Raw genomic sequence first — 21,956 nt, forward strand, 5'->3', positions numbered from 1 at the left:
AAGGCAGAGGATGATCCTACGTGGCCTTCACAGTTTTCTTTTCTTTTTTTTCTTTCTTCTTTTTTGAAGCCCGGTTGTCCTGGAACCTACTGTATAGCCGGGCTGACCTCGAGCTCTCAGATTCATCCACCTGCCTCTGCCTCCTGAGTGCTGGGATTAAAGGTGTGGGCCACCACGCCCAATAAATGCAATCTTTAAAAATTTTAAAAAAAAATGCAAAAACTAAAAACTGGGTGGAGGGGAAAGAATAGTAAATTAAAGTCACTACATGTGGGGTCAATAACTAATTAATCATAAATTGTAGCACGTACAATCAACAACTAATTATACTACTAATAATACATATAAACAATAATAATTATTAATAAACTAACGAATTTAAGTACCATTTCACTTGTTTTTTTTTCTTTCTTTTTTTTTTTTTCTTTTTTTCGGAGCTGGGGACTGAACCCAGGCCCTTGCGCTTGCTAGACAAGAGCTTTACCACTGAGCTAAATCCCCAACCCCTCACTTGGTTTTTAAATTAAAGTTTAAGAACCAAGTGATACGGGCATGGGACTGTTACCTACAGTTACCAAATCAGGCAAACTAAATCGACCACAAAGAAAAACCCTAAAGTTCCCCAGAATGGAGGGTTGAGAAATGAGAGGAAGTTTAAACTTTTCTATTTCTAGACGTTCTATTGGACTAGAAAGCCCACATGTGACTAGATAAATTGTATTCCAGACAATATTAAAATATCCAATAGGAAAAGTATCAGATTTGAGTTTAATAATCCCCTGGGGTTTCAGACACCTCCTCCACTCTGTTTACGTTCTCAATCAGCTTTTAGCCTCCAGGGGGCCTGGGACTCCTTCGCCCACGCACCATCCCCTCCTTCCCTGCCCCCCCTCCGCCCCCGCCCCGGTCGCGTGGAGGCAGAATGATTGGCACCTCCTCCCTGAAGCCCTCGGCAGGGAGCGAGCGCCTCCTGCTGGACAAGAACGACAGTACCCCTAGGGAGCCGTTGCGCGCACCACCAGGCCCCGCCTCCCACCCCCATACCGTCCATGATCAAGGACTATCTCCCCCGCATCTCGTGCTTCTTCCCTCACCCCCTGCCCCCACCCCACCCCCACCCCTGCCCCTCGGGAGTAGAAAGGGAAGGAGCTGTAGCATCTCAGGAGTAAGCGGTTTGGAGTTTTAGGCCTGAGACCCTTCGGCAGTCAGGGACTGGCTTGACTCAGAGTGGGGTCTATAGGAGTGGAGTATAGGGCTGATGGTTTCTGCTCCGTGTAGAGTTTCGAGCTGGCCTTTGCATTTCTGGGAGAATCTCCTCCTTTCGGCTCTCTGTGTGCTCTTGGGCAGTCTCTGAATCAGCTAGGATAAGGCGAGATACCTCATTTCACAGTGTCACTGATAAGTACTGACTTTTACCCTATTCCATTTAAGCAGAAAGCTTAAAGGGTAAAAAAGCTCTGGGAAAGCTCAGAGGCACTGGCCGTATCTGGATAGCTTTCCTTCTGCGGGGCAGGGCGCGGGAGTGGGGGAGCACTTCTAGGAGGTGAGGTTGCCAGTCCGGGAGGACTATCCAGTCAGGCTTTCCTTGAGACCTTCCTCTTTTCCACAGAAGCCTATTGACCAGCTTTTGGCCAGGGCTGGTGGACAGAGGACCTTGTCTAGGTTCCAGGACTCTCTGTGTGACTTTCTGGCTACGAGAAGCTCCAGAAATCTTTGTGATACATCACTGGGCTTCTCAAGTAGAATACTGCCTGTACAGAGGGGCCATCAGGGATGGAAGGGGCCAGTAGCCCCAGCCTTAGACAAGCCATCACGGTTGAAGGGATGGTTTCCCCAAAGGGTGATGGAAGAGTCCCTACACACAGCAAAGAGGGGCTCAGTGAAAAGGACCTGCCCCCCTCTCCAGTCCTGCCCCCTCGGAGGAGCCGAAGAAAATGCAGGAAGTGTAGCATCTGTCCCCAGGATGAGGAGGAGTCATACTTTTCCTTGAAGCTTGGTCAGAGACCGTCTGGCGACTGCCAGCCTGTGCAAGGCCCTCCGGAAAGAGCTCCTCCAGAGGCCTTTGCTGGTCCCCAAAGTCTTCTTTCTTCCAAGAACACTGGGCTTGAAGAGCCCGCTGGAAGTTGGGCAGAATGTGCTCTAGAATCTGAGGTTGAAAACATGTTCTTTGCCAAGGACGTGTTTCCGCCAGACAGCCTCGACCACCTTTTTGAATTCCCAGGGCTTTTTGCAGGTGAGCCCCTTAGTCTGGTCACACAGGATCCCCCCCAGAGTCCAGCACTGTACCCAGAGGTGCTGACCGGGGATTCTACAAAGCAGCAGAAAGCGCAGTCCGGGTTTGTGGTTGGCAGCCCCGGCACTCCACCTCACCCGGAGAGGCCAGAGGACAAGGCCCAGCCAGGGTCCAGGATGGAGTTGGGGCAAGGACTTGTTACTCCAGCTGATTTCTGTGCCAGCTCCCTGGAGCCCTTGGGTGGGCTCGATGGTGCATCCCAGGAGCAGAGAAGACCCAAGCATGTGAATAAACGGCCTTGGGGAAGTCCAGACAACTCAAGCCAGGATCACCCAGAGGAAGCCAGGAAAAATGATTGCTCTAGACCGGTAAGTCGAAGCTGATAGTTTAGGATAGGATGGCTCCCACTTCTCCCCTCCGGGGGGGGGGGGGGGGTGGCACTGAACAGAAGTAAACTTCAGTGTCTCTTAGTGAGCGTTCTCTCTCATGCTTGTTCTGTTTGGTTTGCTGGGGACTGAACCCAGGGCCTCATGTACACAAAGCAAACATTCTATGACTGAACTATATCCACCAAACCCTAAATTGCCGAGGCTGGCTTTGAACTCACTGTAGCCTACCGTAGCTCTGATGTTTCAGGTTCTCAGTCTCTAGGATTACAGATGTGTGTAGCTTCCCAGATTCTGTAAATTGAAATTCTGGCGTCAGGAAAGGAAAAACAAACTCCATTACTGAGTTCCTGTGAAGGCCCATTATCTGCTAGAGGCAGCAAGTCCTGGGTTCAAATCTTGCTCCAGCCTGCTTCCTAGAGACTCGCCTCCCACTATTCTTTAATAAGTTTTCTCTCATTTAAAAACAGGAATTTAGTAAGTTGGGTGAGATGGTGTGTGCCTTCAATTCCAGCACTCTGGAAGCAGAGGCAGGCCAAAAGGTAGATCTCTGTGAATTTGAGGTCAGCTTGGTCTACAGAGTGAGTTCTGGGCCAGCCAGGATTACCTAGTGAGACCCTGTCTGAACTAAGGATATACACATCCCTCTTTAATGGGACAATGAGACAGGACATGAAATAACGTGTCCAGCATAAGATAGGAGGTAAGTCACTCCATTCCTGTTGTGTTTGCTTTATTCATAGTGTTAGTGAGAGTACCACAAGACAGAAATCAGCCCACTTTACCAGATGGGGAAACTGAGGCTCGGGGGAATTAACAGACATCTCCAGGTTCATACAGGAATGGAGTCAGGGCTCAGCCACATTCCCTCTAGTCACTGTCTCTCTTTACATTCATTGTCTGTTTAATCATGATACTAATTTTGTTAATAATCATATCTAATGTCTTCAAGCCAAGGGGTGGAAGAGGGCATTTATTTTTTCACACATATTGATTGTTTTTATATTTATTGAATGTGTATTATCTACTAGGTGCTTTTGATATAATTATATAAAACATAGAGAAGGAAATGACAGCGAGTCCCAAACCTAGGTGGTTTGTCTTGTGCGCTCGTGTGTTTGATGTCACCGTCTGGCTTGTTCAATATGCTGGGTGCTGAATATGTTATCTGAAATCTTTGTAACAATCTCTGAGGTAGACGCTGCGGATATACCCATTGTACTGATTTGGCCACGGAGGCTCCGAGAGTCATAAAATGCCTGGTCGGGGTCAAAGAGCTCATTAGTAACACTGGGACAGGAGGGAATGAGCTCCCTATGTTCTTATTTGTAGGACTCGTGCATTCCAACCCTGTGCTATTGTTCTTGCGAGCACCTGTATTTCGGCTTTTGTGGAGGTGGTGGGTCAAGGTCTTGGGTAGCCTAGGCTAGTCTCAAACTCCCTATGTAGTCAAGTCTGTCCTGAATTCCTGACCCTCGAGTCTTCACCTCCTGAATGGCAGGATTGCAGGCTTGTGTCACACACCCGACCAGAAACCTTTGGTCTGCTTGGTTGTCGTTTAGACTTGTTTTATTACTCACTTTGCATATGTGTCTGTGTGTGTAGGAGTGTGTGTCCGTGAGGGCAGGAGTCGGAGTAGGCCAGGAGAGGGCATTGGAACTGGAGTTCCAGGTGGTTGTGAACTTTGAAGTGGTGCCGGGAATGGTTCTCTGGAGGAATGAAAAGCAAGCTTAATCTCTCCAGTCCCCCAAGTAGTCATCTTTAATTTCCAAAGTTGTTTTAATTTGTCTTAGAAAATAAAGAGGAGCCAGGCAGTGGTGGCGCACACCTTTAATCCCTGCACTCTGGAGGCAGAGGCAGGCAGATCTCTGGTGAGTTCAAGGCTAGCCTGGTCTACAGAGTGAGTTCCAGGACATCCAGGGCTACACAGAGAAACCCTGTCTCAAAAAACAAAGCGGGGTTGGGGATTTAGCTCAGTGGTAGAGCGCTTGCCTAGAAAGCGCAAGGCCCTGGGTTCCGTCCCCAGCTCCAGAAAAAAAAAAAAAAAACAAAACAAAAACCAAAGCATACAAACAAACAAACAAAAAAACAAAAAAACAAAAAAACCAACAGCCAAGACAAAATAACAATGAGAAAGAAGAGAAGAGACACAAATTCTGTGTGCCGCAGCAACTAGTGTGAGCGCCTGGCATCTAGTGTGACCTCGGCATCTAGTGTGAGCGCCTGGCATCTAGTGTGACCTCGGCATCTAGTGTGACCACCTGGCATCTAGTGTGACCGCAGCAACTAGTGTGAGTGCCTGGCATCTAGTGTGACCTCTTGGCACCTAGTGTGAGCGCCTGGCATCTAGTGTGACTGCCTGGCATCTAGTGTGACCACAGCAACTAGTGTGAGCGCCTGTCATCTAGTGTGAGCGCCTGGCATCTAGTGTGAGCGCCTGGCATCTAGTGCGAGCGCCTGGCATCTAGTGCGAGCGCCTGTCATCTAGTGCGAGCGCCTGTCATCTAGTGCGAGCGCCTGTCATCTAGTGTGAGCGCCTGTCATCTAGTGTGAGCGCCTGTCATCTAGTGTGACTGCCTGGCACCTAGTGTGACTGCCTGGCACCTAGTGCGAGCGCCTGGCATCTAGTGCCTGGCATCTAGTGTGAGCGCCTGGCAGCATTCAGAGCAGGCCTTTCACAATTTTTTTTCCTACACACGGGTCTTGTCTTACCCCAAACTGGCATAATTATATCATATTTTATTTTTCCTTTTGATATATAAAGTATGTCCCAGTTAGGGTGAGACTTGGTTCAGTTGGCACGGTGCTTGTCTATCGTGCACAAAGCTCTAGGTTCAATACTGGGGACCACTGCATAAATAGGGTGCAGTGGGGTACACCTCTGATTGCAGTACTTGGGAAGTGGAAGGAGGGAGGAAGATCAGGAGTTTAACGCTTACCTTTGGCTGCAGGGCGAATTGGAAGCCAGTCTGGGAGATGTGGAGAACTTGTCTCAACAAAAGAAAAACAAAACAGAGTCCTGTAGGCATAAAATGTTTTTGCAACCTACTTTTAATAAGGGTTCAATCTCTCCTCTAGCCCACTGCCAGCAGAGGTGGTGGAAGAGAAAAGCTATTAGGATGTGGGGGAAGTGGACCTGTTTAGCAGTAGTTTTTTGGGGGGAGGTCCATCTTCTTGGGCAGCAGTTCAGTCCTGTAGCAAACACCAAATACCACTCAGCAGCTGCAGACCAATGCTCTGGGCAGCAGACAGCACACACGAACTGACAGCCTCAGACCAGTCCTCTAGGCAGGCTGACACCAGGCATGAACCAGCAGCTGTCGTTCAATCCTGAAGGAAGTGTTAGGCTACCAACTGTCCTGAGGTGAGGCCACAGAAGTGGCAAACAGCTTCAGGAACCCCAGGAGCAGTTCTTGGGTGAGCTCCTCTTAATGGCAGCCTAGCGATGAATGGGGAATAATGAGGCAGGGCAAACCAAAGCAATGCACAGAGCTTGTCTCCCACTGCCTGTGGGGTCATACGACACCCCTTCATCCAGCATCTGCTTCAGGAAAACATTCTTTCTTGTGTCTGCTTTAACAAGATGCCCTTTCACCTCTGTGCTCCAGCAAAACATCATTTGACATAACTAACTTTCCAAAGAAACTAGAAGTTTCCACTTCAGAACCCAGAGATGGAGAAATGGCTCAGAGGTGAGAGAGGTCCTGTGATAATATGAGGCCCAAGTAAGAAGCTGAGTGAACCAGTATGCATGTGTCTCCCAAGCGCTGTGGGGGGTGGAGACAGGAGACTCATTGGGGCTCACTAGGGCTCACTGGGGCTCACTGGGGCTCACTAGGGACTGACTGGGGGCTGACTGGGGACTGACTGGGGGCTGACTGGGGGCTGACTGGGGTTCTCTGGGGCTCACTGGGGCTCTCTGGGATTCCCTGGGGCTCGCTGGAGCTCACTGGGGTTCATTGAGGTTCACTGGGGCTCACTGGGGCTCACTAGGGTTCACTAGGGCTCACTGGGGCTCACTGGGGCTCGCTGGCAGCAGCCTGTCAGCCTGCCTCCAGGTTCAGTGAGATACCTTGTCTCAGAAAACAAGGTGGAGGTGACAGAGGGAGACATTTTGCTCCTTCTTCTGGCCTCTGCACCCACACAGATGCTTATGCCTGTGCCGGTGCCTGTGCACACACACAGAATATACCACACACAAAAAAAAAATCATATATTTTTTTTTAGTAGAGTAAGAAGCTTCTTTGGATGCCCTTGAGACTGCCATTCGCTGGGAGGTAACAACTGTTTGAGGGCTGTGCCCTTCGGGCTCCTTTTCTTGAGTGTCTGTATAGATGTGAACGTCTGCTCTTGGCCTTTTCGTGTGTGAATAGGTTGTCAGACTGCGCAGTATGGTGCGGGGCTGCTTTGCGGTTTAGGCTCTGTACCATTTGAAGGTCTTTCCAGGTTGGTGCGCATGGTTCCACAGAAGTTGTGCCTTTCCTGACCCTGCGTCAGAGCTGTATCTTGCTGTATTTGTCACAGCCGTGGGCACATTGATGAGAGACTGGGCAGGGACTTCCTTTTCTCGTTTCCAGCCACTGGAAGGTACTGAGAGCTGCCGCTCAGCCTCACTTTGCCTGATGACCCACGGGATGTCACGTGGGTGTTAATAATGCTTACCTCGTGGGGTGGTGGTGAGGAGTCACTGTCGTGACACATTTGCCATTTAACTCGATGCTTGTGACAAGAACTACGCGGTTTTGCTATGCAGGAAGGGATGCTGGGGAGAGGTTTCTGGTACATCTGGCTTCTCCTCACTTCAGACAACTTAACTCGGGTTGAACGCTGGGGTCCGGGTGCCTAGGGTTGCAGCATTTTCAGAGGGGAGGGCTTGTTGGAGCGCTGTGTCGTAACCAGGTTTCCTGCCTGGCTTGGCTGGATGCAGACCACGACTGCGCGTTGCTCCAAGCATCTTTCTGGATACTGCAGCTCAGCCTACCATCACACAGCTGCCCAAACAACCCGTTTCCATGGAAACCGGTGCCAGCTGCAGGAAAAGAATTGGGGCTGGGTTGTGACAGGGACGGGCAGTGGGTGGTTGAGGATAAGTAGAGTGGGGTGTGGGCAGCATGGACAAGCACGGGCACAGAGCCCAGTGATCATCTGTCAGGGCCCTGGGGGGACCCCACAACTTTTCGCTGGAGGCTGCCTGAGTGGAAGCAGAGCCAGACCGAAGAGTTCAAGGTCAGGATCTTGGTACACAGAGACTTCAGGCAGAGATTCTCCTCTCTGAGTCGTAATTGCCTCCTCTGTGAAATGGAGAGCGTCCACTCAGCCTGAGCACCACCCAGCTCTGACAGGAGAACTTAGCCATGTTGTATTCTGCCTTGAAACTGAGACCCTTGGAGGGTGGGTGGGTCAAGATGCCATCCTTCCCTCTGTGCTGCAGTTTCCAGAGAGGTCAGGAGCTGCTCTGGGGATCGGGGTAGAAGGAGGGATAAGGAGGGTGGCTTTGTGAGTTTGCCCTCTTCCCTGAGGATGCCCCTCACAGCTCCTCTGGCTTTGACCCAGACACCTAGCCCACAGCTGCCAAGTGTCAGGAGGCAGGGAGGAGTGTCACCCAGTGGATGACCTAAGAATGGCGCCTTATCTGGGAGTGTAGCTCAGGGGTAGAATACTTGTCTATCATGCACAAGGTTCTCGGTTCTATTCCCTGCACTGAAAACAATGACGAAATAACGGATCTCTCTCCCCCCTCCTCAATTCAGCTTTGTGTGTGTGTTTGTGATTCAGGGTCTACTGTATCCTAGGCCATCCTCAGCCTCATTGTGGAGCTAAGGATGACTCTGCACTATGGAGCCTGCCAGCATGTACTACCCCCCCAAGTCTGCCCCATGAGGCGCTGGCGACTGAGTCCAAGGCTTCACAGAAGCGAGGCAAACACTCTGCTGGTGAAGCCACACCTCAGCGCCAAGCTCTTTTTTGACTAGCGAATTTATTTGCTCTAACAGGTGCTTCACACACATCATCTCATTTAATCCCACAGGAGCATGGAAGTCAATGTTAATACCTCTGTCCAACCGATGTAAGAAAATTGGCTTTTAGAGGTTTTTGACTCAGTCAATTTCATGTGGCTGGAGCAGGCGGAGCTGTGCTAGTCCAGAGGCTGCCAGTGGCCTGGGGAAGAGGTTCAGATACATATGGAACTTTTTTGTGGGATGATTGGAGCAGAGCAGGGGGCGGGAGGGTTCCTACCTGGATCTGCCAGCCTGGGAGGGGCACAGATAAAGTAATCAGAAAGCTGAAGTTCAGAAGACTGTGGATTCCCAGACAGTGGAGTAGGGCAGAGGACCCGGCCGGCTGAGCTGGGTGGGTCTGGACAAGGGAAATAGGTGCTCAGCAGACAGAGGAGGTAGGAGGAATATGCCGGAAAGAGGGCAGTGTGTGTTACAAGGGTAGAGTAGTGAACATTGAGGCTGGGGCAGCTGGGTGTGTTACAGGGGTAGAGTGGTAGGCGGGATCCAGGAAGACCGAGAAAGATCAGCAGAGACAGCATTGGCTGGAGGAAGTCAGAGGTGTATGCCAGGAGGGAAACCTTCTGAGGCCGGAGCCAACATTGGTAGAGAGAGAGCTTGACATGTTTCAGGTGCAGATGCAGGTGCAGATGCAGGTGCTGATGCAGGTGCTGATGCAGGTGCGGATGTTTAACTTTTTTTTTTCTTTTTTTTTTTTTCCGGAGCTGGGGACCGATAACTTTTTTCTTTTTAAGGGGGCAGATCCTCATTCAGTGCTCTGTTGGTGTGAAGAGAGACATCATGGTCCAGTCAACTTTTTTTTTTTTTTAATTTAATTATTTTATGTGTGAGTGTGCTATCTGCATGTACACCTGGGTGCCAGAAGAGGGCATCAGACCCCATTACAGATGGTTGTGAGCCACCATGTGGTTGCTGGGAATTGAACTCAGGACCTCTGGAAGAGCAATCGGTGCTCTTAACCACTGAGCCATCTCTCCAGCCCTGATGCTTACTCTTGATGCCATGGTCCTCGAATTAACACTCTGAGGAGGTTGCTCACCTCGTATTATCCCCATTTTGCTGATAGGGAAACTGAGGCACAGAAAGACTTAGTAACATTCTTCTGATTGCACCAATCCTAAATGTTGGTTCCCACTGCATGCACAGGTCACAGATATATTTACAGCATATGGGACTTTGTAGTGGTTTTTTTTTATTGTTTATTTTTTGCTATTAGACATGGGGATGCTGTGAACAGTTTAGCATATGTTCTTTGGCATAGTTGAGCAAGAATGTCTTCAGAGGGCACAGCATCTGGAGTTGGTTATCTAGACTACAGGGCATGTGCATCTGCAGGGGTAGGTACCCACCACAGTGACAGAGGTCAGGTGTGTTCGAGGTGGAGTGACCCTAGAGTTACCGAAGCAGTGTGCACCCAACCGGCACTGTAGGTGTGTTCCAGTCATTTCACGTCTTTGCTGACATTTGATGCTGTCAGTGTTTGATTTTTGCCAAATTAGAGATAGACAACATGACTCCGTGCGCTTGATTTTGTCCTCATGTTAATTCCTTAATATAAGAAACTTTTCATCGATTTTAGTCATCCCTGTTAAAACTTTGTCCCATGTATATACATGTATATATCAAGTATGTATATATACACATATACACACATACATACAATATACATATACATAATCATAGACATATGTGTGTGCCTTAATGTCTTATGAACTCATAGGAATTCTTTACATATTCTGGATAATATTCCTTTCCAGTTGTGTTTTGTTGTCCTTTTGTGGATCTGAGTGTGAGTCTGTGCACGGGACTGGGTGCCCTTGGAGACCAGAACAAGGCATCATTTCTGCAGGAGCTAGAGTTACAGGAGATTGTGAGCCACCATGTGGATGCTAAGAACTGAACTCAGGCTCTCTGTGACAATAGCAAGCATTCTTCACCAAAGTCTCTCCAGTCCATAATTTTGGCTTTTCTTACAGTATCTGTTGGTGAAAGAAAATCCAAAAATTTTTATTGTGTAAAATACACATAACATAAAATTTGGGTCTTAATCAGTTTTTATGTGTACAGGTCAGTGGCATTTAGTACACACACACACACACACACACACACACACACACCCCACACACACCCTGCAACTGAATCCACCTATCAGACAGTAATTCCCTGTTCTCATTCCTGCTTACCTCTAGACCCTAGAAACCACATCTGTCTGTCTGTCTGTCTGTCTGTCTGTCTGTCTTTCCTACCTCCCTCTTTCCTCCTCTTCCTCCTCCTCCTCTTTTTTGGCTTTTTTAGACAGGGTTTCTCTGTGCAGCCCTGGCTGTCCTGGAACTTGCTCTGCAGACCAGTTTGGCTCCAAATTCAGAGATCTGCCTGTCCCTGACTCGAAAGTGCTGGGATTAAAGGCGTGCACTGACGCCTCCTCCAGCTCCTTTCTGTACAGAAACAATTGTGCATTTTAAAGAACAGGGACAGGGCAGGCAGGGACTTGGTCAGGGAAGTGCAAATCCCAAAGGTTTGGTTGGTTTAAGTGTCAGCAGACTAATTTTTCTTCTAGATGACAAATGTCAAGTCTGGGAGACTGGCCCTGTCTGCAGATGTTGGCAGAACCAGCAGTGAACTTGAGGGTCTCTACTGGGTTTCCTGAAGCAGGTGATTAAAGTCTAAGGTTATCTTGTGGGGTGGTGGTAGCTTTTAGGTCCTTATAAACATGAGTTTGAGAGCTGGGGGGAGAAGAGCCCTTGCAGAAACCTGGATAGAGTTTAGTCAAGGGGACACACTCTTTGTTATCAGCCGTGTTCTCTGTGTAGCCTCTTACAGAGAGTAATTTCTGATTCCTGGGATGAAGTCCCTGTTCTCCCACCCACGCTAGCCACCAAGTGTCACCTTCCTTTCAAGATGGCAACAATTCCTTGATAGTATTAACTCAGCCAAGTAAACACTCATCCAAGCCAGGTGGTGGTGACACACACCTTTAATCCCAGCACTCGGGAGGCAGAGGCAAGCAAATCTGAGTTCAAGTCCAGCCGTGTGTGTGTGTGTGTGTGTGTGTGTGTGTGTCCACACACACGCAATTTTTTTTGAGCCGGGGTGTCCCTGTGTAGACCAGGCTGGCCTCAAACTCATACTCCTCAAGTCTTTGCCTTCCACGTGCTGGGATAAAGGTATGTGCCACCACACCCAACTCCTGATTTATTTGCATAGTTTGCCTTTTAATGTTGGATCCAAATGAACTCCGCCCATTCGAAGTGGTTGATAAGTCTTTCATGTTTCTTTTAAACCACAGGATCCCCCTGTCTCTTCTTGGGGTTTTGTTTCTTTTTCCCAGGAAGCTGAAGAAATGAGGTTGTTTATTCTATAATTTATTGCATTTTAGGTTCATAGTTAAACGTGGTCCTTTGTGTGGTGTTTGTTTGTTTGTTTGTTTTTTGAGACAGGGTTCCTCTCTATACCCCTGGCTGACCTGGAACTTGCTCTGTAGACCAGACTGGCCTCGAACTCAGGCTGCCTCTGCCTCCTGAGTGCTGAGATTAAAGGCCCACCAGTGCCTGACCCTCTCGTGTGTGTTTTTCTACAGCTGTGAAAGTCCTGGAGAAGAACCACCCCACGGAGGATTTATTCTGGCAGGTGATTTCAGAGGTTCTAGTCCATCACTACAAGGAGGTCAGGGTGGGGCAGAGTCAGTGACCAGGAAGCCAAGTGGTCTCCCTTGCTACAGATCTCTTACTCATTTCGTGTGTCTAGGCTCCCAGCCAATGGGATGGTTCTGCTCACATGTAGGTTCTTCCCATAGCTGAGCATCTTCTTGGGAGACCCCAGCATGGGCCTCCAACACTCAGAACACTCTCCCGGTGTTCCTCGGTACAGTCGGGCTGCAGGTGGGCTAACTCCCTTTCTGTTCCCTGTAGTCCCTCAAGATGGTGTCTGGATCAGAGGTTCTGGGCCTCATGTCACTGCTCAGGGGGTGAGCCTTCCTACTGGAGGGCTCACAATAATCCCGCATACTGCTTGATATTTTCCATGCCTTTCTAACGTGGTAACTTTAAAAATCGCAGTGTCTGGCTGTTGCTGGCATATTAAAAAAAAAAAAAGATTGATTTTTGCTCATTGATTTTTGTATGTAGGAATCTTGCTGAACTCTTACTAATTCATATAATTTATCTGTTAGGCAGTTGCTGTGTTCTATAGACACAGTTCCATGCGGACAAATGGTAATTGTATTATTTCCTTACAATCCTTTCCCCCACACACACCACACACACCTCACACACACACCACACATACCACACATGCACGCACACACACACACACACACGCACACGCACACACACACCACACATAACACACACACACCACACATACCACACATGCACACACACACACACGCACACACACGCACACACACCACACATAACACACACACACGCACACACACCACACATAACACACACACACCACACATACACACGCACATGTGTGCACACACACACACGCACACACACACCACACATGCACACACACACACACGCACACACACACACGCACGCACACACACACACCACACATAACACACACACCACACATACACACGCACATGTGTGCACACACACACACACACACACCGTCCTTACCTGCTGCATGCATATGACCCTGGATAAAGTTGGTTGTGGGGAACTTTGATTGACGTGAGTGTTATGGAATCGTTCAGGGTCTCACGTTGCAGTGTTTTCCTATTGCTGTTCTTAGCATGCTGAGGAAGCTTCCTTCTGTCCCCGGATCGCTAATTATTCCGAATGCACAGTGCATTTGGGGAGATAGTCATATGATTTTTACCCCCTAATTTATTAATGTAGTAGAGTTAATGAGTTTTTAAATATTAAGCCAATCTTGCCTCAGTGAAACAAACCCGACTTGATAATGTCCTGGTGGGGTTTTTTTTTTTTTCTGTGTATTCTGCCTATTTGCTAAGTTCTTAGTAATAATTTGCTTGTAATTTTTTTGCACTTCAGTTGATGAGTTAACTGTCCCGAAATGACTGATCTGTGGGTTGTAGTGTCTTCTGGAGTAATTTCTTTGAGGTTGGAATTATTTGACTTTTGAACATTGTGGGAATAGAGTATTGCTTAAAAAAAAAAAAAAACAACCCACAACTGTTAGAATGTTCTTCAGGAGAGACGTTTCCTCCCTGTGGATTGGGTGTAACCTGTGGTTGTAGGTGTGTTACGAGTCAGCTAGCTGGCTGTTCTTACAGATAGACATGGTGGGCCAAGTGCTGGTGCCTGGTAGCCTTGAAGGAGGCAGTAGGCAGGTGGGAGCCCCAGACTGTCTTGGGTTCTCCTGCGGGTCTCAGGTACTGAACCCCTTTGTTCTCTAAGGCGATAATTCATGGATGGGCCTAAAAAGCTGGGTTTTCTCAGCCCTTGCTTGCAAACGGCTTTGCAACTTCCAGACAAGCCTAGGCAGAAGTAGTTGCAGGCTGTAACCCCGGCTGCTGTCAAAGGCTCAGCACACTGGGATACGTGGTGGTAGCATCTGATAGGGGCTGTGCCTTCAGGGTCTAGGCAGTGAGCTGGCATAGCCCGTAGTTTGTTTGTTTTAAAGATGTATTCATTTTTATTTCTTATGTGCACCACGTCCATGCACGATGTCCACTGACGCTGGAAGGGAACATCAGGTCCCTGGAAATGAAGTAACAGGCCATTGTGAGCCTCCGTGTGGGTGCTTGAAATCAAACTCAAGTCCTCTGGAAGAGCATTCAATGCTCTCTTCTGCTGAGCTTTCCGCAGACCATCCTGCATTTTTTAAAAAAAGATATTCATGGGATATTCTGGTCCTGATGTAAGGCTGTTAGACTGCCTGTTGGACTGATTGTTCAAGGTAGTGAGCGAGAGTCCCAGTAGTCGGTCAGGTTACCTCATCGCCAGCATCTTGTCAACTAGAAAAGGAACTTCACAAGGGGTCCTTACAGTACAGACTTACAGAATACGTGGCCAGTGAGGGAAGTCAGGGTGCCTGCTACCAAACCTGAGGGACCTGAGTTTGATCTCTGACATCCAAATGGCGGAAGGAGAGAGTGCACAGAGGTCTGTCATGACTACAACATGTCCTCCCCCCTCGATAAATAGATTTAATAAAATTAAAACAGCCCCCCCAACACATCACTAACGCTGACAATGACTTGGACAGATTGCTTTTTTTTTTTTTTCTTTTTTCTTTTTTTCGGAGCTGGGGACCGAACCCAGGGCCTTGTGCTTGCTAGGCAAGCGCTCTACCACTGAGCTAAGTCCCCAACCAGACAGATTGCTTTTTGAGACAAGGTTTCTCTGTGCAGCCCTGGTCGTCCTGGAACTCACTCTGTAGACCAGGCTGGCCTCGAACTCACAAGGTCTATCTGCCTCTGCCTTCTGACTGCTGGGCTCAAAGCCATGTATCACCGTGCCTGGCTGACTCGGACAGATTTTTTTTTTTTTTTCCGGAGCTGGGGACTGAACCCAGGGCCTTGCGCTTGCTAGGCAAGCGCTCTACCACTGAGCTAAATCCCCAACCCCTCGGACAGATTTTAATAGCCCCTTACAGTGCCTCGCACCTGCCGCATGCCTCAGGAGGAGGGGTGTCCGCTTCTGATCGCCAACTCAGTTTATTATGTTTTGAGCCGTTTTGTTGAGTTGTATTTTTCTGGATCTGTGTCCGCGTGATCTGCGTTTATAGATTCATTGACAATATTGGCATGAATATTTCACAATGGCTTCTTGCCACTGACACACCTCCTCCAACTAGACCACACCTTCTCATCCTTCCAAACGGGTCAAGCATATGGCCCTATGGGGACATCATCATTCCAGCCGCCATACTTGTGCTGCTCTTGCAGAGGCTCCAAGTTCAGTTCTCAACACCCGCATGAGGCTGTGCAGCTACCTCTTGACTTTCGTTCCAGGGAATCCTGCACCCTTTCCTGATTACCTTAAACACCTGATACACACGTTTCCATACCTGCTGGCAAACACCCGCTAAGGAAAGAATACTAAGCATTGGTTTATGGCTCAGGCTGTGCAGTGCACTCGTGTCTGCTGCACGTGTACTCGAAGAGAATGTGTGTTCGGCAGTGGTTGGAGCAGTGTTGCCCACGTAGGGTAAAGCAGCTGGTGGTTTTGCCAAATCTCTTTTATTCCCACTGACTGTCTCGTCAGCTCGACTCAGAGACACGGGCTTGTTGTGATAGCGAGTTTGTCTTTTTCTTGTAGCTCTGTCAACTTTTGCTCCCTGGTTTTTGGAGATTATGTTATTTGATGCTTATACATTCCGAACCGTAGCTCCGTGGTAGACCCGAGTCTCGCTGAGTTGTGAAGTCTTTGGAACGATGTTCCTCTGTCTCTGAAGCCTCGCACTCCTTGCTGTTTAGATCACGCCGGTGTTTCATCGTGCTTGGCATACACCCCGATATCACGTTACTCCATTTTTGTCTCTTCGCCTCATTATATTTTAGGAATAGCATTTATTTTTCATAATGGGATTTTTTTCTCTTTTTTTCTCTGCCCCCTGCAACTCTTTGAAGTGGAGCGGATAAACATTTTTTCCCTAATCAGTGAATAAATGACTAAAAACCTGATCATTCTTGTAATTGTCTGGAATACTAATTCGTTTATGTATTAGTTTTTTGGGGGTTTTTTTGGGCTTTTTTTCATTTGAGACATGACTTTGGTATACAGCCCAAGTAGGCCTCTAACTCACGATCCTCCTGCCTCAGCTTCTGAGACTGCAGGCACGTGCCACAGACCCGAGTGCATTCCTGTAACCGCTGGCTTATCTGCCTCTGTTCACCTCATTGTGCCTTGCTTGGACCTCTTCACTGGCCCTCCTGGGACTTTTAACGCGAATCATTCACTTACTCAAGGATACATCTCCTCCCAGATAAAATGACAGTCTTGGGATGTTTTAATTCCGAGCACGCTCCTTCCCAATTTGTGTTCTATTGTCATCCAGAAAATTGGTCCTTTCTTGCGTTTCTTAATCCCCCAAATTACACAGCGTCATCGTAATTCTAGACAATGTTTAGGTTCAACGCAGTATTTTTCTTTTTCCCAGCTCAAAGTTTCTCATTGCAACTCATCTTTCCCTTCTGCGAGAATTTGTTTTTCCTTCCAACTCGGGTTTACCCTTTAGCATTTTTACTTTTTTTTTTTCTTTAGCCTTTTTGGTTCATTTTGCCTTTAGTACATTTTGTTTACTGAGTAACATACAATTATCAAGAAGAAGGGTAACTTCTGTTTTTCTCTGTTGTGTCTCTTTTCATTGTATTCTCAAAAAAGATTTTGCCCTGACCTCCAGGAACTAGGGGTTATTGCTTTATTCGGGCACCTTAAAAATAACACCCCCTCTGCCTTCTGCTTTTCCTTCTCAACACCGGGGAGCCAGCTGCTTGGCTAAGGGCCTGTCCCCTTCATAGGTGTGGTGTCGTTTAATGAATGCTGTGTCATGGTGGGTAAAGGTAGCACCTGCTAGAATCAGGCTGGCTTGTTTAAATGTCAGCTCTTTCCTCTGCTACCTGATTAGCCAGTCACTGTGCCTCAGGCTCCTGGTGTGTAATGCGTGTTAAAGACGGTATTGGTTGCCCACCCGGGCATGGTGGAGGGAATTCAGAGCGCTGTAGCAGACAATTTTAATGTTCTTGCCAGCCAGTATTTTTCCTCTGTGATTTTTAAAATTATATTTTTACTTTTTTAAAGGATGTAGGTATCTATATGTGCACCCGAGTGCACCCCATGCGTGCAGGTGCCTGTGAAGCCAGGAAAGGGTGTCAGATCCCCTGGAATCTCAGCTACAGGTGGTTGGTGAGTCGCTTAACATGGGTGCTGGGAACTGAAATCCAGTGCTCTGCAAGAACATCAAGTGCTCCTAACCCCTGAGCCATCTCACCAGCCTCTTTCACTCTTTAAATTGTGAGTCTGCATGTGTGTGTGTGTATGTGTGTGTGAGTGTGTGTGTATGCATGTATATATGTGTGTGTATGTATATGTTTGTGTATGTGTGTGAGTATATGAGTGTGTATATGTGTGAGTGAGTGTGTGTATGTGTGTATGTGTGTATGCATGTATATATGTGTATGTTTGTGTATGTGTGTGAGTATATGAGTGTGTATATGTGTGTGTGAGTGTGTGTAGGTGTGTGTATGTGTGTGTATACATGTATATATGTGTATGTGTATGTTTGTGTATGTGTGTGAGTATATGAGTGTGTATATGTGTGTGTGAGTGTGTATATGTGGGAGTGTGTGTATGTGCATGTATGTGTATGTGTGTGTATGCATGTATATATGTGTATGTGTGTATGTGTGTGAGTATGTGTGTATGTGAGTGAGTGTATATGTGAGTGTGTATGTTTATGTGTGTTTGTGTGTGTATGTATGCATGCGTGTACATGTGGAGGTTAGAAGAGGACACCCACTCTGCCTAGAGCTGGAGTTCCTGGCAGTTATTGTGAGTCATTACACGTGGGTTCTGGGACCAGAGCTCAGGTCCTCTGAAAGGGCAGCTTTGCCACCTCTCCAGTCCTTTTCTTGACGTTTTTTGAATTCTCTTATTCCTGAGGATTGATGTCTGTAGGTGTGAGGTTCCTTTAATTTTCCTGTCTGAACTCCACAGAACTTTTTAAAACTGTGAATTGCCCTCTTTTATCAGTCGGGGAGGAATTCTTAGCTGTGTACCTTCAAGTGCTGCTTCTGCCACGTTTCCTTCTCTCCTAATTAGTTAGATTAATTAGTCCCGCTCACTCCCATCGGCTGCATCTTCTTGACTTTGCTCCACAGTCTCTGGGCTGCGACTGTTCTGGATAATTTCTTGAGATCCATCTCCCAGCTCATTAATTGGCTTCAGCTGTGTCTAGTACATGCTATTAAACCATACACCGAGTTATTTTATTTTATTTTAATTATGTTTTTATTTCCAGAAGTTGTGTTTGGTTCCCAGCTGAATCCGGTTGTTTTTTGTCTTTTCCTTTCCACCCCTGTCTCCCTTTAACTACATCCCACACTCATCCTGCCCGCTCTGCGTTCCGTCTTGTATGTCTGAAAGACTGAGCCCCGTGAAGCCGGTGGAAGGACCCCTGAATCCACAGCCAGCCTACTTCGAAGGACAGGCTGATCTTAATACCTCTCCCACGTCCCCGCGCTGTGTCCCGTTTTCCTTCTTTCTCCCTTGTTACTTTTTTTGAAAGGCTGATTCATCTCATGGATTGAAAAAGAAACCAAACGCAGAGCCTCCGTCCCAGCACCCAGGGCCTCCCTGCCGGGAGGCAGGACTATTAGGATCCGTAAAGACTTCCAGATATGTTTTATGTGTAGCCAAGCAAATACACATTTAAAAATTCATTCTCCCGGTAATGCAAGCCGTAGCATGCTACATATATTGTTCTGCACTCGCCTTTTAATAAAAAAATATGTTTCTGGTTATGAAAGAAATACATGCTCATTTTTGAATAACATCAATTCCCAAGTGTACACATGTAGAAAATGAAAGTCTCCCCGGAATTCATTCCCTAGAGATAACATCTATTTTGCATCTATAAATATATATTTACATAAATGGGCTTATGCAACAGACAATGTTTTCTAACCTATTTTCCCCCCTTCCCTCCCAATAACACAACATGACATCGGTCCATGAATCTTTCCGTAGCTCCACATAGGGCTGGGGCTGTGGAAATGGGGGATGAAGTTCTAGCATTAACTGCTGGGTGGCTTAGGACTCCTCACAGCCGACTGAAGCCTCGGTTCCCTCCTCTGTGAGGTGGTAGCATAGCGTCCACTTCCTCATGGTCTAGGGTGGCAGCGAGTTCATGCAGATCGTGTCCCTGCCTCCAGATCCCAGGAGAAGGTCGTCTTTTAATGACTCCTTCCCCCGATTAATGCCCTCATAGAATTTACAGTCTGGATGTGTTACCGTGTATTAACAATGCCTTGTTAGTAGATGCTGGATTGTGCCCGGTGCCTTTTTACAAATGTTAGCCTCGTAAGCACGCAGTTCTCTGGGCTGGGCTAGATTGTGGGGTCCTCTGGATTCTAATCTCTCACCCCTCTTTATTTTTTCTCCAAGGAGGAGGTGCGAGTGTCCTGCGGGGTGAAGTCCGTGTACTATGTAGGTGCTTCTTCTTCAGTGCTGTCCTTCACCCTGTTTGGCTCTGGGGATGTGTGTGGGCCGGGCCCTCCTCAGCAGAGGCTCTCTGAGCCCGCTCCCCTCACCTCAGTGATGCTAAAGCTTAGACTTTCGGTATCTCTCAGACCCTGCAACCCACCCCCAACTCACGCCTAACACAATTCCTGTGATTTGGAATTAAAAGAATTGAAATGTACCTTTGGAAAAGAGAGAGAGGAGTCCAAAGGAAGCAAGGAGAGGAAGGAATTGAAACCCTTATGCAACAGCCCCTAACCCTCATCTACCAATCATGAAACAGCACATCCTCTAGGCTCCAAAGGAACCGAGGTTCCCCCCCCAGTAGTGGTGAAAGGGGGAAGCAATAAGTTTGCAGCATTCAAACTGCTCACTAAATAGCCATGAAGGGATTTCTCTCAGGGACAGTACATGGATAACAGGAGCTTTAGCTTCACCGAGTCCCCAAAAGAGACATGAGAAATGTTTGAGCAGGAGTGGATAGAACGAGGACTGGTGTGTTCTTCCTGATGACGTAGAGCCTATTGATAGAAAATGGGGCTGGGAGGTAGAGGGGAAGCCAGAGGGCGAGCACAGAGACAGGTGGCTTTGTTCCCGGGACAGAGGCTGGCCAGGCAGCAGACATTTACTGAGTCCTACTATGTGCCAGGCCTTTGTGGATACAAGGGGGTACAGTCCTGATCCTGTGTTTATTGGAGTCACTGGCTGCTGGAAGCCAGAGAAAGCAAACAGTTGAAGCCAAGGCGGGAACTATTTCAGACAGAGCATTGACATGCTCTCTCCCAGCAGGTCTGCTCTGGGTCAGGGATCAAGCTTCTGGGAGCCGTCAGCAGCAGGCAGCCAGGACAAACTGAACCTATGGAGGAGTTGAAGGCCAGCTCAGCCAGGAGGAAGAGAAAGCCCATGACTGCTCACCCGGCCTGTTGTCAGGTACAAAGCTGACTTCCTTGCCTAGGGGCTAGTGCTTAATCTTGACTCCACCCAATGTCACTGAGGCCCAGGATGGAGTGACTTGGCCAAGGTCCCAAAGAGGTGGGTTATCCCCATTTGGATGCTGGCCTGGGTTCTGTGGATGCTCTTTCTACTAGTTTTGGGAATTTAGGGGAGTACGGGAGCGATTTTCCTCCATTGTGCTTGGGAAGGCTCTGTCTACGGTGATCCTGCTGACCCACATGTTCTACTGCATCAAGATCTCCAGCCATCCGTTGGAGTGGGGTGTGGGGTGCTCTTACATGATTCCATTGCTCCAAAGCCCCTTGGGGATCTCTTCATAGGGGCTGAGTTACCCATTCATCCATAGATAAATGGAGCCCCCGCCCTCAAAGCAGCCTTGGCTGGAGTGGGCTTCTCTGCCATGCTCATCTCTCTCTGCAGAGTGACCCTTCAGAAGCGGAGAATGTGCAGCCTCTTCAGCAGAGGGCAGAGGACCCAGGTGACGTCCCCAGAGCGGGTGAGGAGTCTCTCACCCTGCTGCTCACTTCTGGGATCTTTTTCTTCATTCCCTATCAGCCCAAAGTTCTCCAAAGGAACGGGGTCCTAGAGCCACGAGTGGGGGAGATTCAAACCCCCTCCTCAAATTTACCCCTCCTCATATTTCTTGTTGTCCCCTGGGATTGCATGATACATTCTCCCTACCCCAGGTGAGCGGGAGATTATGCCTCTGGATGTTGGAGTGCGATCCACTGTGGTCCGTGCCATGCAGGAGGTACTGTGGACTCGGTAAGGCTTTGTTCCCTACCTCCTAGCTGTGCTGACAGACTGTCCTGTGTAGCTTCCGATCAGACCATATGAGAGAGAGGGGGGCAGGTGGGGGGGAGAAAGGGGGGAGACAGAGATAAAGACAGAGAGAGACAGAGACAGAGATACAGAGAGACAGAGATAGAGAGAGACAGAGACAGAGAGATACAGAGAGACAGAGACAAAGAGACACAGAGAGACAGAGACACAGAGACAGAGGTAGAGAAAGAGGTACAAAGATACAGAGACAGAGACAGTGTGTGAGATAGTGTGTGTGTGTGTGTGTGTGTGTGTGTGTGTGTGTGTCTAAACCTATTTGATGTTGGGGTGGTTACGGACCCACACAGCCCATGGCAAGCTGAAATGTGAACCTGGGTGTCTGTAATACATGGCTTCAGTTGCAGTGAGAGTCAGAGATCTG

General features: G+C 48.2%; 1 protein-coding gene across 5 annotated transcripts in view; it reads left to right on the forward strand.

The window, feature by feature from the left end:
- The first annotated feature begins 1,116 nt into the window (after positions 1–1,116).
- Positions 1,117–21,956, forward strand: part of Spocd1 (SPOC domain containing 1) — a 29,117-nt gene continuing 8,277 nt past the window's right edge. Inside the window, exons 1-5 of one of the 5 annotated variants that reach the window (XM_087548788.1) lie at positions 1,134–2,601; positions 19,724–19,765; positions 20,588–20,728; positions 21,173–21,230; positions 21,439–21,517. In XM_087548788.1, the coding sequence (XP_087404914.1) occupies positions 1,774–2,601; positions 19,724–19,765; positions 20,588–20,728; positions 21,173–21,230; positions 21,439–21,517 (1,148 nt within the window). In that variant the 5' untranslated portion in view covers positions 1,134–1,773. 5 annotated transcript variants of the gene reach the window in all.

This window comes from Rattus norvegicus, chromosome 5 (assembly GCF_021556685.1).
Source record: "Rattus norvegicus strain SHRSP/BbbUtx chromosome 5, alternate assembly SHRSP_T2T, whole genome shotgun sequence".
Classification (NCBI taxonomy): Eukaryota; Metazoa; Chordata; class Mammalia; order Rodentia; family Muridae; genus Rattus; species Rattus norvegicus.